The sequence below is a fragment of the Pyrus communis genome, chromosome 8 (genome assembly GCF_041283825.1).
Source record: "Pyrus communis isolate YQ-2024b chromosome 8, ASM4128382v1, whole genome shotgun sequence".
NCBI classification, from domain to species: domain Eukaryota; kingdom Viridiplantae; phylum Streptophyta; class Magnoliopsida; order Rosales; family Rosaceae; genus Pyrus; species Pyrus communis.
In genome coordinates, this window is record NC_142572.1 from 8,712,814 (window position 1) to 8,727,568 (window position 14,755).

Here is a 14,755-nt window from a genome sequence, read left to right on the forward strand (position 1 = left end):
GAAAATTTTGAATTTTAATGATAAAGATAAAATAAAAGGTAAAGTGAATAGTATCAAATTTGACTTTTTAATGTAAAAATATGGTTTTTCGTTAAAGTGAACAGTATCGTGAACTTTTTGTTAAAACTCCCTAGTTTTAATGGTAAAACAATAGGGTGTGAAATTTCATACTCCGTATCATTAAATGATACAACTTTTAAAGCTGTTAGATTGAAGTCCTCTATTTGGTCGTCCAATCCAAACTGTCAAAGACCTGTATTATTTAAAGAAAATTAATGAAAATGGTTTGAAAACTTTGAGTTTTAACGATAAAGACAAAATAAAGGGTAAAGTAAATAGTAACAGGATTGAGTTTTTAGTGTAAGAGTGATTTTTCGTTAAAGTGAACAATACTGAAATTTTTTTGTTAAAATTCCTATTATTTAATGATACAAGTACGGAAGAAAAACCCAAAACGCTTATATCATCTCATCTGTTACAAACAAGTGTTCGACTCTTTTGCTCTCCCTTCCTACGCCTTGAAATTTCAAACAAGAACACAAAACACAAAACACAAATAAATATTATAATATCTCCCAACGTAACGTGTGTCACACTCCCATTTGAGAGTAGTAGAGAGACCAACGTCACCTACCACACTGTATTCGAAAAGCATTTTCACCCAAGGCAAATGCACGAGATATACAAACAAAGACACACCTCTTTTATAACGTTTGTTTTGTTCCTTGCCTCGTAAAACCTACCTTTTCACTTTTATTCAGAAGATATATCATTTGATATATTCATGGCGACGGTGGAGGAGCAGAAGAGGATGTATTTTGATTCGAAATATGCGTTGACCATGGTTGAGGAGCTGAGGGCTAGCTATAATTCCGGCAAGACCAGAAGCTACGAGTGGAGGGAGTCGCAGCTGAACAACCTCTTGAAGGTGGCGGAACATCACGAACAAGAGATCGTCGATGCTCTTCGCTCAGACCTCTCCAAACCTGAATTTGAAGCCTACGTTCAAGAGGTTAGGTTCCTCTCTCTTCACGTTAGTGTGTTAAATTGTTAAATGTTGGAGGGGTGGAAAATTGATGAGAATTGAATTCACACCATAATCATTATTGCTTTCCGTCAATGCAGTAAAACGTCATCTGCATCTTTGTGTGCTTTTCTAGTTTATCTTTTGGTTTGTGGGGTTTTGTTTGGATGATGTTATTCACACATTCCCTTTATCTTCTTCACACTCTTGTTAATATTTGTTCATTGATCTTCTTCAATTCGTCCGATCTAACAACTGAAAATTAAAAGAAGTATGTAAAAAGTAAAAATAGATGTCTGGATAACACCCTTTTTTAATTTTTGATATTTTGACTTATTAATCATGAAGGATAAGGTTGGGGTGGACGAGGTTGGACTGGATACCTTTCGTACCCAATTTGGTAATTGCAGTGATTCTATTTGTCATTTCAATTTTCAAACATTCAAAAAGTGCTAAAGTTTCATATAAAATTGGCTGTTTGAATGCGTCCACAATACATAGGTGGTAAATTAATAAATTTACAAAAATAAAACCTCTATAAGGGTGAAATGATGGACAATTGACAACCTCAGGATCACAACCATATTTTTAAAATAATTTTCCTCCGCCGCACGCGCCGGCCACGCGCAGGCACGTGTGGCGCACACTGACGGCGTCAACTGACGCCGTTAGGAATATTCCGTCAGTTTTGACAGATTCCGTTAACGGCGTCAGGAATATTCCGTCAGATTTGACGGAATATTCCGTCACCTTCTCCAGCAAGCCTCCGGCGACGTCGCCGGCGCCGGAAAACTGGAAAAACTTCAAACCTTGTTTTCTCACTCGTTTCTCAACCATTTTTCATGATTCTTGGACCAAAAGAAAGCCCTAGACTAGTAGAATCACGTTAGACCACTTTTAAAGGCTAAAAATTACGCGATCATACCTGTCTCAAACTCGAAACTCGGCCAACTTCGAACCGGGTCTTCCCGACGTCCAACTTCGTCCAACAAGCTACTCCAACGCTCCTTAGGACCTCACTAAGACACCTACGAGCTTAGAAATCCCAAAAACTCAATGTATAAATTTTGCATGAATAGTACTCAAATCGGCCATTGTCGAATCGACGTGAAAACGAAGGATTTCTCACCTGAAAATGGTATGGTTGTGCTCGCCTCGACCTCACGAGTTCAATGGTGTAGTTGGTTCCCTCGATCTGCTAAGGTTTGGGTGATTTTGTGTGTTGTCCGTACGTTACAGAGAGAAGAGGAAGGAATGGAGCTCGGGGGGAGAGAGACAGGGAAGAGACAGAGGGAAAGGGAGAGTGACAGTATCTGTGAGTGTGTGTGTGTGTGGTCCAACACATGCCACACCACACAAAACAACCCATAACGTGACAAAAACGAACTAGGGGCAAAGTCGTAATTTCACACGTGCGTTTCGATATTTCCGGGACGGGATGTCACAGTTAGGGGTGGAAAAAATTCCCGAAAATCCCGAACTGAACCGAAAAAATCCCGATCCCAAACCAAAAATTTCCCAAACCGAAATTCCCGAAATTTTCGGGATGCTACCCCGAACCAATCCCAAAATTTCGGTATGGGATTCGGGATTGGCTTCTCGATATTTCGGGAATCCCATACCAAACCGAAAAAATATAATATTAATTATTATATATATATATATATATATATTTATACATATATATATTATTCTTTTATAATTGATGCTAGTAGTTTCTAATTCATACTCAGCAACCTAGAATGCCCTACACCTTGCATATTTTTCATGTTCTGTTTGATATTCATGTGGATTTTATTATTGCTGCTGCCATGGCTGATGATTTCAGAAGGCTTGATTCTTTTGTCTCTCAACAGATTGCAAAAAGAGTTTAATTAATTCGAATTTTGACTATGATAAAAAGAGTCAAGCATGCCAGTGTTCAATTAAATGGTAGTGTGAATGAAATGAAATTCCTAGTTCATGAATGTGTTCTTGAATTATATATTTGATGAACAATTCATAATTTCATATTTCAATTTGGGATTCCCGATTTGTCCCAAAATCCCGAAAATATTTCGGGATTCCCAAAATTTGGGATTCCCGAAAATTTGGTTTCGGATTGGTCTTCAAATTCCTGTCCCGAAAAATTTCGGTTTGGGATTCGGGATACTAGTTTCGGTATGGTATCCCATACCGAACCACCCCTAGTCACAGTAATGTACCCAAGAATTCATATATTTTGATTGAAATTAGGTTTTATGCATGTAAGATTACATTTATTAGATAATTTGTAACATTAAATTTTTTTTCTTTGTGAAATCATTAATTCTTTCATACAATCCACATGGAATTTGTTGTGTACATCAATCATTTAAATAAGGATATTATAGGCAAATGTGTAAAGTCAAACACAATTAATAAATTTGCTCATGTAGAATCCAGTCAATGAGTTTTATTCAAGTAAAAAACTTATGTTGGATTTTATGTGAAAATTTTTTAGTTTCAGGGGCTAAAGTTCAATCAAATTCATATTTAATTAATTGAAAATTTTCAATGAAACTATATCCTTTAAACTTAAGGACCTAAATAAGATAGTTTTTAGATTAAAACCTTGAGGGGGTGTTTGTTGCGCCGGACTATCTCGGACTGGATTAGCTTCAAGAACTAAGCTGGACTGGCTTAGACTAGACTAAATTGGACTAACTTAGTGAAGCGTTTGGTGCAGTATTGGACTAAGAAGTTGGATAATAACAAATTCTAATATTATATTATTAAAAATATAAATTATTAATATTTTATTATGATCTTATCTTTTTCTTCATCTTTTCCTACCATTTCTGTCCCACTCTTTTCCTCTTCTCTCATCGTCCCAACCTCTCCCTCTTTTTTTCCTCTTAGACCTCTCAATTCATGTCTCTTTCTCATTCCTGGTCAAACTCTTTATTGATTCCAATCTCTATTTCTCTGTCCTCCCTCCCTCTCTAGCAATGCGTTGTTCGAATGGAACCTCACGGCTCCAATTTTCCTGACGAGTTGCAGGTTTCCCGATGTGTTTTCCGGCCAACCCTCGTTAAATTGGATGAAGTTAGCACCGCCAAAAAATTTATCACCATCCCTAGATCGAGATCTTAGCTTTGAATGCTCGAATCTGTCATGGATTTGAAGAAGCCCAAACAGGCCGAGACTTCCAGGCCATTTTCCAGCCACATTCGACCACATTTTGGCCTCAATTCAGGTAAAATCGTAATCTTGTCACTCCCAGCTTCAATTTGGTATATTTTATATGAAAGTTGGTTGTGAAATGGATCTGAAAGAGAGTCGGAAAGTTAATGATTGATCTAGGTGACCGGAGATGATGAGGAGTCTGTCGGGAGTGGTCGTTGAGCATGACGATGACGAGAAAGAGATGATAGTCTTAGCTAGTCCCATGGTTATTGGGGGGTCTCGCTAAGACCTCTTAGTGAAGGGTTTTGTCCATGCTAGTCCCCTTTAGTCTCATTAATGTTAGTCCCAGCATGGAACAAACACAGTATTGGACTAATAGCTAGTCAAATCCAGTCCAGTCCAACTTAGTGAGGGCAAACAAACGCCCCCTGATGGTCTTGTAAGAGAAATTTTATTTGAATCCTTATTTTGTATCACTGCATCCAAATTTCTTTCCACACTCACATTCTATTTTACTAGCCTCTGGTCACATAATTACACGCATAACAATTGATCTTTATATGTTAAATTAAAGTTTATTTATAGTTTTGTACACACAAAAATATTAGAAAATTTAAGTTATTTTTTATTTATATATTTTTATTAAAAAATTAATTCAAAAACCCACTAACGTGGACATTTGAACGATAATTTATAGTAATTTACTTTCTCTCTTTTCCATTTTTCAAAATAATACATTTTTGGCATCATCTTTACAAAGAGAACAATCTATATGAAGCATATTATATTTACAATACATATTAAATTAAAACTTTACTGTAACGGTAAATCCGTTCCATAAAAATCTATTTATTTAAAAGGATTTCGTTTAGTTCACTGTGAAATGGGATCATAGCTCATGAGTCATGACTTGTGGGTTTCGTTTCAACTTGACTTGAGTTTACATATACGATGACCTGGCCAATAGCTTTCCAGCTGTATATCATCAACTCATGATATTTTTTTATTTTTGGTCATACAACTCATGATATTTATACATTGCTGGTTATTCATTCGAATTACTGACAACGTTGTACTGACTCTGTAATATTATTCTCTCACTAGAGAGAGATGTACGTAGTAATAGCTTCTTTCTTTTTTTCTTTTTTATTTTTTTATTTTTTTTATTTTTATAGAAATACTAAGGAAATTCTTTCAAAATATAACTCATTATGGATTTTTCACCACTTCATTTTTTTTAGCACAACGTTTTATAAGGTGGGCACGAGAATTGTACCAAAAATATAAGATAATGGATAATTTATAGAAAGTCTCATTTTGAGAGTCTCCTTAGCTTTTTTTTCTTTTTTGAGAAATGCTAAAGAAATTTTCTCAAAGTGGAACTCTCTATGATCCCTGAAATTGACCATCACCATCAAGATGGTCCCTGAAATTGAAAATCAATCAATGTAGTCCCTGAAAATAGGTTTCGTAAATTACTGTGATCCTTCTATCATAATTCTGTTAAAAAAATCTGTTAAGTGCTGATATGGCACATAAATGAACTCCATAAGTTCTTTTTTTTTTTTTTTTCCTTCTTCTTACAAATGATCCTTGAAATTAACCCATGGCATCAAAATGGTCCCTGAAATTGAAAATTGATCAATGTAGTCCCTCAAGTAAGTGTCTCAAATCAATGTAGTATTGTCGTCACAATTCTGTCAAAATTTCTGTTATGTGCTGATGTGACACATAAATGGGTAAACGAGTCTAATTAAATTTTAAAAAATTACAAAATAATTTAATAGTTAATAAAAATATTGTCAACCCAAAAACCTAGTCCTACAATTTCCTCCGATCCCAGTCTACATTTCTATACCTCATTCACTCTCTATTCTCTGAAAAAATTTCTCAATACACCTATCTTTACACACTTCGACATCCTTCACCGAATTGAACCTGGATCGAGATCACCTTTGGTGACGGCTTGGCCTATTGGTAACGACTTCTGGGACATCACCATTAACATTTAGGCGATCAACATCCTCACAATCTTAATCTTGGAGAGCTTGTTCGGCGCTTCCCAAGTAATGCAAAGAACAACGAGGTCTGCCTTGAGATAATGAGGTTATAATCGATGTGCGTCCATTGTTGATTGAAAACTATTTCTACACACCCTCTTAGGCCTCGGTTAAGCTTTGTGCCTTTGAGAATTTATGGAATGGAGCTCACTTTAGAGTAGGCCCTACCATTGTGCAAAAAGGTATTTAGACAACTTTTTTAATTAATTATTAAACCCACATCAGCACATAACAAATTTTTTTACAAAATTATGCGAAATGATCATATTGATTTGCGACACCTATTTTCAAGGACTACATTGATTGATTTTCAATTTCATGGACCATATTGATGATGTAGATCAATTTCAGGGACCATCTTGATGGTGTGGGTCAATTTCAGAGATCATTTGTGATAAAAACCCGTAAATCTTGTGAGACCTATTTATGTGCCACATTAGCACTTAACAGAATTTTTAATAGAATTGTGACAAAATGATCACATTGATTTGCGACACCTATTTTCAGGGATTACATTGATTGATTTTTAATTTTAGGGACTATCTTGATGGTGAAGGTCAATTTCAGAGACCATTTGTGATAAAAATCCTAAAAAATACTAGTCCATTCCTGATCATGTTTAAAATCAACGCACTATGTAATGAGAAAATATTGCTTAAAGTTCATAATATTTTCAATTGATTTTCTACAAATTCTATAGTTTTGAGGATGAACTTAATGGAAGTAGGGTGACATTTATATGAATAATGAGTGTTGAAGTGTCCAAAATAATCTTGAACATGTCATTCAGTAATATGACCTTGTGGTATTTCTCTTCGATATTAAATAAATTGCTCATTGTATGACATAGCTGATTTTCTTCCTTCTTTAGTCTAAAAATATCAATATATTAAAATAAAATAAAATAAAAAATCTTTAAAATAAGTCATAACTTATTTTGAATAAAAAAACTTAACAGTTCAAATGACGTGACAAATCACAACCCAATTCCATAAGTCGGGAACCCTCTGTCTCTCTCTGGCCCTTCAGGTTTAATCTCGGGCGTGACATCGTCTGTTCCATCAACGACTTTTCTTCTCTTCGTTCGTAAGTCAGATAGAGAGAGACCTCCACACTTTTATTCCCACACACTCAATTAATATATATATATATACACACACACACATATATACATACGTTTATCTTCTACTCTGTCTATCCGTTTCTAGTTCTACCATGGGTTCGGGGAAGCCTTTCGACGAAGAAGCCGCCTCTGCTGTGGCCAAGGAGCTGAGAGCGACCTTCGCCTCCGGCAAGACTCGGAGCTATCAATGGAGGGTGTCGCAGCTCGAGTGCATCCTCAAGCTCCTCACCGAAAACGAGCTGGAGATCGTCAACGCTCTCCGCTCCGACCTCTCCAAGCCTGAACTCGAATCCCAAGTCTATGAGGTCCTCCGATTCCCCCATTTAATTTCTCGCCAGTGAATTAGGCTGTGATTAAAATTTGCTGAGAAATTTGGATCGAATTTTTTTGTTGGTTTCTGAATGATTTGATGCGGGCATGCTCTCTCTCTCTCTCTCTCTCTCTCTCTCTCTCTCTCTCTCTCTCATGTCAATAATTCATATCTATACGCTAAATCATAAATTGGGTTGTGACTAGAATTTGCTGATTGCTTTAGTTCAATACGACACTATTAAATGCTGATTGCAGTTGCCTAGAAAAATATGCACAAATGGATCCCACAAAAGTAAGCCGTGTACGGTTTTAGTGTCCCTTTCATTGTCTAATTAAAGTTCATCCACTTTTATGTTCGATTAAAAATTTGTAACCGATTTTATTTGTGCATATTTTTCGATTACATAATGGTGTCTCTTTGGTTTTATGCTTTCCATTGGACTCTAAATCCGGATCATAATTTCCAAATTCTTCTCATACTAGGTGGGGAGTCCTTGTCACTTGGGGTAGGAAAATCGTGCTTCTGTCACTTGGTAGTTCTGATGCATACATTATGTGGGGTATATTTAATAAGCTATGCAGGAAGAATGTAAGAAGTGGGTGGAGTGGATCACAAGGGTAATCAATGACACCCCACTAGATTCATTGCACGGATAAATTTGTCTCTCATACTATTTGTGAGGATGCATTCCCTCCATTTGAAAGTCAGCCTTTTTCTTTTGGATGCTAGCAACCTTCTCACTTGAATCTTCTCGGCTTTCTTGTTCATCATGCAATGTTGTTTGATGATCGGAACTGTCTACTTTCTATATCACCTTTGGGGATCAAGTCTGCATAACCAGTCGACTAACAGTGTCAAAATTTCAATGTTTAATTGAGAATCATAGTTTGTCTAATTTCTTGAATAACCATTAGATGTCTAAACGATTTCGGATTTAGTTAATTTTTTGCAAAAAGATCTTCGAATAGCAACCAAGAAAGTAGGCGGTTCAAATGATCGTTCAACATTGTAGGATGAGGAGAGCCGAGAAGGTAGAATAAGAACTAAGAAGGTTGCTCGCATTTTTTTCTCTTCCAATTTTGTTTTTTTGGTGGGGAGGGGCTAGCCGGGTAGGGCTTTATTATGGGGTTTGTAGTAAGTCAATAACTCTTGTAAGTTGAGGAGTACTTTTCATGTCTGTTTGGTGTCATAAGTATTCATATATCTTAAAATTTTTATTCTTTGAGATAAGTCAAGCCTTGTCTTTTCTAATATATAGGTAGGTGTGATGCGGAGAAAAGGTAAAGAATGAACTTTCCATTAACCGCATGGGGTGTCTGCAGGGCAAAAACGTTTTAAACTATTTAGAAACTTACAGGAATAAATTTGACAACAATAAAGATTGTTGGGTGTTTTTTATTTGTAGTAGAGATAGATGTTTAAATTTGCAAATGCCTGATTTGTTAGAAAGGTCCAGTATCTTATGTTTCCAGACTATCAGAACCATTGATTAGGTAAACCCGTGTTTGAATATGTGGTGCTGATTCATAGTCTAGCAACATAACATGTTGGATATCTAGCAATATATATACGCTTACACATATATATATATATATATATATATATATATATATATAGGCCCTCCTGCTTGCGAAATAGACAATTATTGAATCAAATGCTTACCTAACAAATAAAGTCATCCAATTATTTAGGCCCTTCTCCAATTAATTTCTTCTCTGTGAAAACTTCACATGAATGCCTTATTTGTTATTGACTTCATATTTGGTTTATATGGTTTTCGTGTAGATAGCTATGATAAAAAACTCATGTAATTTGGCAATTAAGGAGCTGAGGAAATGGATGAAGCCAGAAAAGGTTTGTCTTTGTCAGCAACTCCATTGATTGGCAACCGATGGTTGTCATTTTGTTTGTCAAGACAGACATTTCTTGAGTTGATTTGACATTTGTATTCTATCTATTTTCCCCATGAGTAACATACTAATATTTCCCTTTAATTACAGGTTAAAACTTCAATAACAGTTTTTCCTGCATCAGCTGAAATAGTGTCTGAACCTCTTGGTGCTATACTAGTAATTTCAGCATGGAACTATCCTTTCTGTACGTTCATACTGGACCTTTTTTTTTTATTTTTTTTTTAAGTTTAGCATTGAGCTCTATAGTTCGAATTAATCCTGTCCTCAAACAAAAATAATTTTGTAGTATCTGTTTTCCAGTACTCTCACTTGATCCAGTTGTTGGAGCCATTGCGGCTGGTAATGTTGTGGTTCTTAAACCATCAGAACTTGCTCCAGCCACATCGTCATTGCTTGCAAAACTTGTAGGTGAATATATGGATAGCTCTTGTATAAGAGTCGTTGAGGGGGCTGTTGCTGAAACATCTGCACTATTAGAGCAAAAGTGGGATAAGATATGTTACACAGGTTCTCAGTCATTTTCCTCTCATTTGTTCTGATCTTTCATTTTCCTTAGATTACAGCTGATTTTTCTATAATGGATTGAAAATATTATATTTAAACTTGTAGGAAATAGTAGGGTTGGGTGTATAGTGATGGCTAGTGCTGCAAAGCACCTTACACCAGTTCTTTTGGAGCTTGGAGGAAAATCCCCTGTTATCGTTGATTCTGGCATCAACTTACAAGTATAGAGATCTTCCTTCTTGCATAGCGTCAATAATATTTGATGTAGTTTACTTTCTGCTACTACAGTGCTGCGATTTTCATCTCGTCTCATGTACAAACTTGTCATTTTGTTTCTCCAAGGTTGCAAGTAGGCGCATTATCGTTGGTAAGTGGGGGAGTAATAATGGACAGGCTTGCGTCTCCCCTGATTATATCGTAACAACAAAAGATTTTGCTCCTAAGCTGGTAAGGTTACCCTCATATCCCATTGGAGATCTGAATTTGTTTTTCTGTCTGTGCCTCTGTTTCATTATCTTTATTCACAGGTGGAATCTCTGAAACAAGAATTGGAGAACTTCTATGGAAAGAATCAACTAGAATCAAAAGATTTGTCTCGTATTGTGAATCCTAATCACTTTGCTCGCTTGACAAAGCTCTTGGATGAGGATAAGGTTTCTGGAAAGATCGTCCATGGAGGTGAAATGGACAAAACCAACTTGTATGTTATACTTTATCTGATTGCTCTCTTCTTAGCGCTCTCTCTCTCTCTCTCTCTGTGAATTAATAGGGTATTGCATTGTATTGTAAATGCGATTAATTTTTCTTCCTTTTGATCACAGGAGGATAGCTCCCACCATCTTGCTCAATGTCCCACAAGACTCCTTGATCATGACTGAGGAAATATTTGGCCCTTTGCTTCCCATTGTCACGGTAAGAACCACAGATTTTGTTGTTGTGAGTTTGTGCTTTCAACGAAATATTTTTGCAGCAAAATATTTAAACAGCTCTGGCAGTCTCAGCACATTGATCAAAAGCTATAGAATCAGATTTTTCAAATTGTGAACGGGTAACAGAATATCTAACATGGTTCTCATTTGGGATGATTTGAAAGGAAAGTAGTCTAGCTACCTTCAGCATGCGCAAAAAAGTAGGCTGATCGTTACCATATTTTAATAGTGGAAACATTTTTGAAAGATTAGCATTTGTATGATTGAATTGTTCTGTTTTTATATGCACGTGACGCTGGAGATCCAATGCAATATCTTCCCTTCTGTTTGTAACAGGTCGACAAATTGGAAGACAGTTTTGATTTGATAAACTCAGGAGCAAAGCCCCTTGCTGCGTATTTGTTTACCAACAAGAAGAAGCTGAAGGAGCACTTTGTAAATACTGTATCTGCCGGGGGTTTGGTTATCAATGACACGACTTTACATGTAATACTTCACCCTCGAAATTCTTGAAACAAGACTGTACATGTTCATCGGTGCATTCTTGGCATTTCCATTTGTTACATATAACACCGCACAGTCACATGCACGCTGATTAATCTATTTCCGTTATTCGAAACTCTGTTTAGAATCTAATTTGCATTACATATACTTGATGGTACAGCTTGCTGTACCCTCCCTGCCTTTTGGAGGAGTTGGGGAGAGTGGAATGGGTGCATACCATGGAAAATTCTCCTTCGACGCCTTTAGCCATAAGAAGGCTGTTGTTTATCGCGGTTTTGTTGGCGATGCCTCCATAAGGTACCCACCATACACAAAGGGGAAGCTAAGAATTCTGAAGGCTCTTATGGGCGGTGGCATATTAAGCATAATCCGTGCTCTGTTCGGATGGCCTGAGGCTTAAGAGAGAATAGGATCTCGCTTTGCTCGTGTGATTTCTTCTTTCGGTCAGATTTATAGAAGTCTTTCATTGTATAATATACGAATATTGTTCTGATTTCACTTTGACAAAGGCTTGATTGTTTATGAAAAGGGAAATGGAGAGAGTAAAAGTTGGGGGTGAATGTCATAGATTTATATGTTTAAATGTGTTTGTAATTGAATCATACAATCATGTTCTCGCTGCTTATAATATCATGTTCCAAAGCTAAAGCATTTCGTGGGTTTTATCCGAGCCATATTTAATTCTAACCTAAACTAGGTGAATGAGTTTCGAACTTGGGTGCAGCGGGAAGATCACAATGCTCTAACTAACTTGGTTACGCCTAGTTCTGTGCTAAAACTCTTCAATATATAAACACCGGGTTGTCTTACAAAAGCTTCTACCTATATTATACAAATGAAGCATTGGATTCCATCTGTACTATGAAAAAATGAAAGGGGCAAAAAAGACTACAATCACTGACGATCAATCATAATCCTCTAAAATGGTTTGAACATCCAATCGTTGTTCATGGGTGAGGGCGGTCGGAAAATCGACCAGAAACGTGACCTTCAAGTTTCCTCTCTTTCCTTCATCTTTAGAGACTGCCATGCCTTGGCCGGATATGATCTTTTCATAGCCAGGATATATGATGTTGTCGATCGTCAGCTTCATCTGGTCTCCACCCAGCAGAGGGATTGAGATGATGCAGCCAGTGAGAGCCTCCACCAATGGAATCTCTAGTGCCAACTCCAAGTCATCTCCTTCTCTTCTGAACAAAGGGTGTCGTTTTTCAGAAATCACAAAGATTATGTCTGCTGGGTATGCACCTGGTCTCTCAGTTCCCAATCCTTCAAATGTAATCTTTGTTCCTTTCTTCCATCCTGGCTCCACTTGCATTGTTACCAATTCATCTTCTTGAGCCAATTGCCTGCCATTAAAATACATTAATATGAAAAGATACTAGGAACAAGTAAGCAAATGATCTAAGCTTCACCCATATATATATGAGCAAATGATATTTGGTTCTGGAGTATCGCTTCCGTGCCACATTTACTAATCACATTGTTGATCCAATTTCTGCCTATTTAGAGTTTCACCTTCATAAAAGATGCAGTCAACAATATGATCAGCCATTCATACTAGTCATAACATGTTTGATAAAGAGATCTCATTTTGAGTCGTTAAGTCACACACATATATACGTACAAGTACATGAAAAAGAGACGTGATCAACATTTTGACGAGAATAGTTGCATAGTAAATCAAGGACAAGGTAACCAACCCGGTGTCTTTGACGATAGCCCTTGTGACCTTCATCTTCTTCTGGCATCCAAAGCACAGCTCCTCTAAGGTGCACTCAAGCTGCGTCTCAATGGCTGGGGGTTTCAACATCCCAGATGAGTTAGAAAACATGATGGGGGCGGGGCTCTTCCGGCTCTCACTTTTTGAGAGAAAGGGATGGGCGGGCGTGCAGTCTGAGCTTTTAGTAGTACACCCCGGTGTAGTGGGGGTTGCCGGAGAGGGCACCGCAGAATCGGGCCAGCTTTTCCGGCTCTTAGTTTTCTTGAGGGAGGGTGAAGGGGTGCGACTCTTTGGGCTTGAGCTCTTTGAGAAACGAGGAGAAGACACGTTAAAGATGCAGTCCACGCTTTTGAGACCTCTAGGGCTTGATGGATCATGGCGTCGCATTCTTTGCAGGCTAATGCATCTAAAGCTGTGCAATCCATGCATGGTTTTCTTTTCTGTATCCTCATCCACTTCCTGTATGTATATACACGTATATGTATACATATAAAATCTATCTTGATCAATACTACGTATACAAATTAGTTAATATGTATGCATGCAATGCAATTAGATAAACACGTGAAAAAACGAGGTTGTTAATTATGGAAGCATAGTGTTGCAGCATATTGATTATCAAGGTTATCGTTAATCTGCATGCATGCATGTAATTAGATAAACACAGGAAAAAGCATATTGATTTTCAAAGTTAATATTACAATGAAATTTTATTATCTTTCTAAGACATTCATATCCACACGCAATTCTTGTTTATAAATTTTGATCATTTTGTATACAAGAGGAATATTGCTCTCATATTATGTTGTAAGATTGTTAATGTAGACTATGTATATATGTATTGAACAATCATGCAAAATTGGCAATCTAACAATATATTTACCTCAAAAATCACATCATTGTCTTGAAATTGGTCAACTATGGCTTCCTCTTGTGGAGCTGAGCATGATTTCTTTTTCATGTGTCGCCATTTCTTGACAATGGATTTATAGGCAGATATATACAGATTCCGAATGGAAGGGATAAGAGGACGCATGAGTAAAAATCACGCACCATGCACAGATCAAAAGAAGAAGAAGAACAACGAAGGTAACAAAAAGAGAGATCAAAAGATTGGCTATGTCCACAAGAATGCGTGTTTTGCCAAATATGAAACTAGCAGCGTTTTATAAGGCCTTTCATTGATAATCAGTTCATTCAGTTAATCAATCGGACGAGAAATAATTTCTCTACAACAGTTATATGCATTCGATGTCACGTTTGTGGCTTATCACATGCTAGTCAACCCAACTACTTATCGTGAGACACCGGTTGCATAAATTGGTCGTAGAGAAGAATTTTTTTAGGAGGACAGATAATTCTTTCTTACTTATATTGTTATATTGGCCTTCAAGGGTTGAGATGTTTTCTAGTCAACCTTAAAGATAAGATCAGAGGCATTAAAATGGTAATAACCTCCAAAGGTAATTGAGCATGAGAGAAGGTAAAAACCTACGTAGTCAACAGCTGCTTTAC

The 14,755-nt window shown here is 36.8% G+C and overlaps 2 protein-coding genes across 3 annotated transcripts; one reads left to right on the forward strand and one right to left on the reverse strand.

Annotated features, from left to right (window-relative positions):
* The first annotated feature begins 592 nt into the window (after positions 1-592).
* LOC137717932 (aldehyde dehydrogenase family 3 member H1) lies at positions 593-12,165 on the forward strand. 2 transcript variants are annotated; one of them, XM_068457440.2, is made up of 10 exons: positions 593-1,012; positions 9,453-9,521; positions 9,668-9,764; positions 9,881-10,087; positions 10,190-10,305; positions 10,427-10,531; positions 10,612-10,784; positions 10,906-10,996; positions 11,350-11,499; positions 11,678-12,165. In XM_068457440.2, the coding sequence occupies exons 1-10, from the start codon at positions 785-787 to the stop codon at positions 11,915-11,917; spliced, it is 1,476 nt and encodes a 491-aa protein (XP_068313541.2). In that variant the 5' UTR covers positions 593-784; the 3' UTR covers positions 11,918-12,165. The 2 variants fall into 2 exon arrangements, with proteins under 2 accessions (XP_068313541.2, XP_068313542.2); XM_068457441.2 differs by lacking the exon at positions 593-1,012 and adding an exon at positions 7,197-7,659.
* Positions 12,166-12,282: 117 nt separating this feature from the next.
* Positions 12,283-14,528, reverse strand: LOC137717933 (uncharacterized). The gene is made up of 3 exons (XM_068457442.2): positions 14,124-14,528; positions 13,221-13,699; positions 12,283-12,866 (listed from the first exon to the last, which is right to left on the reverse strand). The coding sequence occupies exons 1-3, from the start codon at positions 14,274-14,276 to the stop codon at positions 12,422-12,424; spliced, it is 1,077 nt and encodes a 358-aa protein (XP_068313543.2). The 5' UTR covers positions 14,277-14,528; the 3' UTR covers positions 12,283-12,421.
* Positions 14,529-14,755: the final 227 nt, after the last annotated feature.

Coding starts and splice junctions, on each gene's coding strand:
- LOC137717933 (XM_068457442.2), bottom strand. CDS start 14,276: ATGCGTCCTCTTATCCCTTCCATTCGGAATCTGTATATATCTGCCTAT. Junction 13,700..14,123: donor ACAATGATGTGATTTTTGAG/GTAAATATATTG, acceptor ATATACATACAG/GAAGTGGATGAGGATACAGA. Junction 12,867..13,220: donor GCTATCGTCAAAGACACCGG/GTTGGTTACCTT, acceptor TTTTAATGGCAG/GCAATTGGCTCAAGAAGATG.
- LOC137717932 (XM_068457440.2), top strand. CDS start 785: ATGGCGACGGTGGAGGAGCAGAAGAGGATGTATTTTGATTCGAAATAT. Junction 10,088..10,189: donor GGATAAGATATGTTACACAG/GTTCTCAGTCAT, acceptor TTAAACTTGTAG/GAAATAGTAGGGTTGGGTGT. Junction 10,306..10,426: donor ATTCTGGCATCAACTTACAA/GTATAGAGATCT, acceptor TGTTTCTCCAAG/GTTGCAAGTAGGCGCATTAT.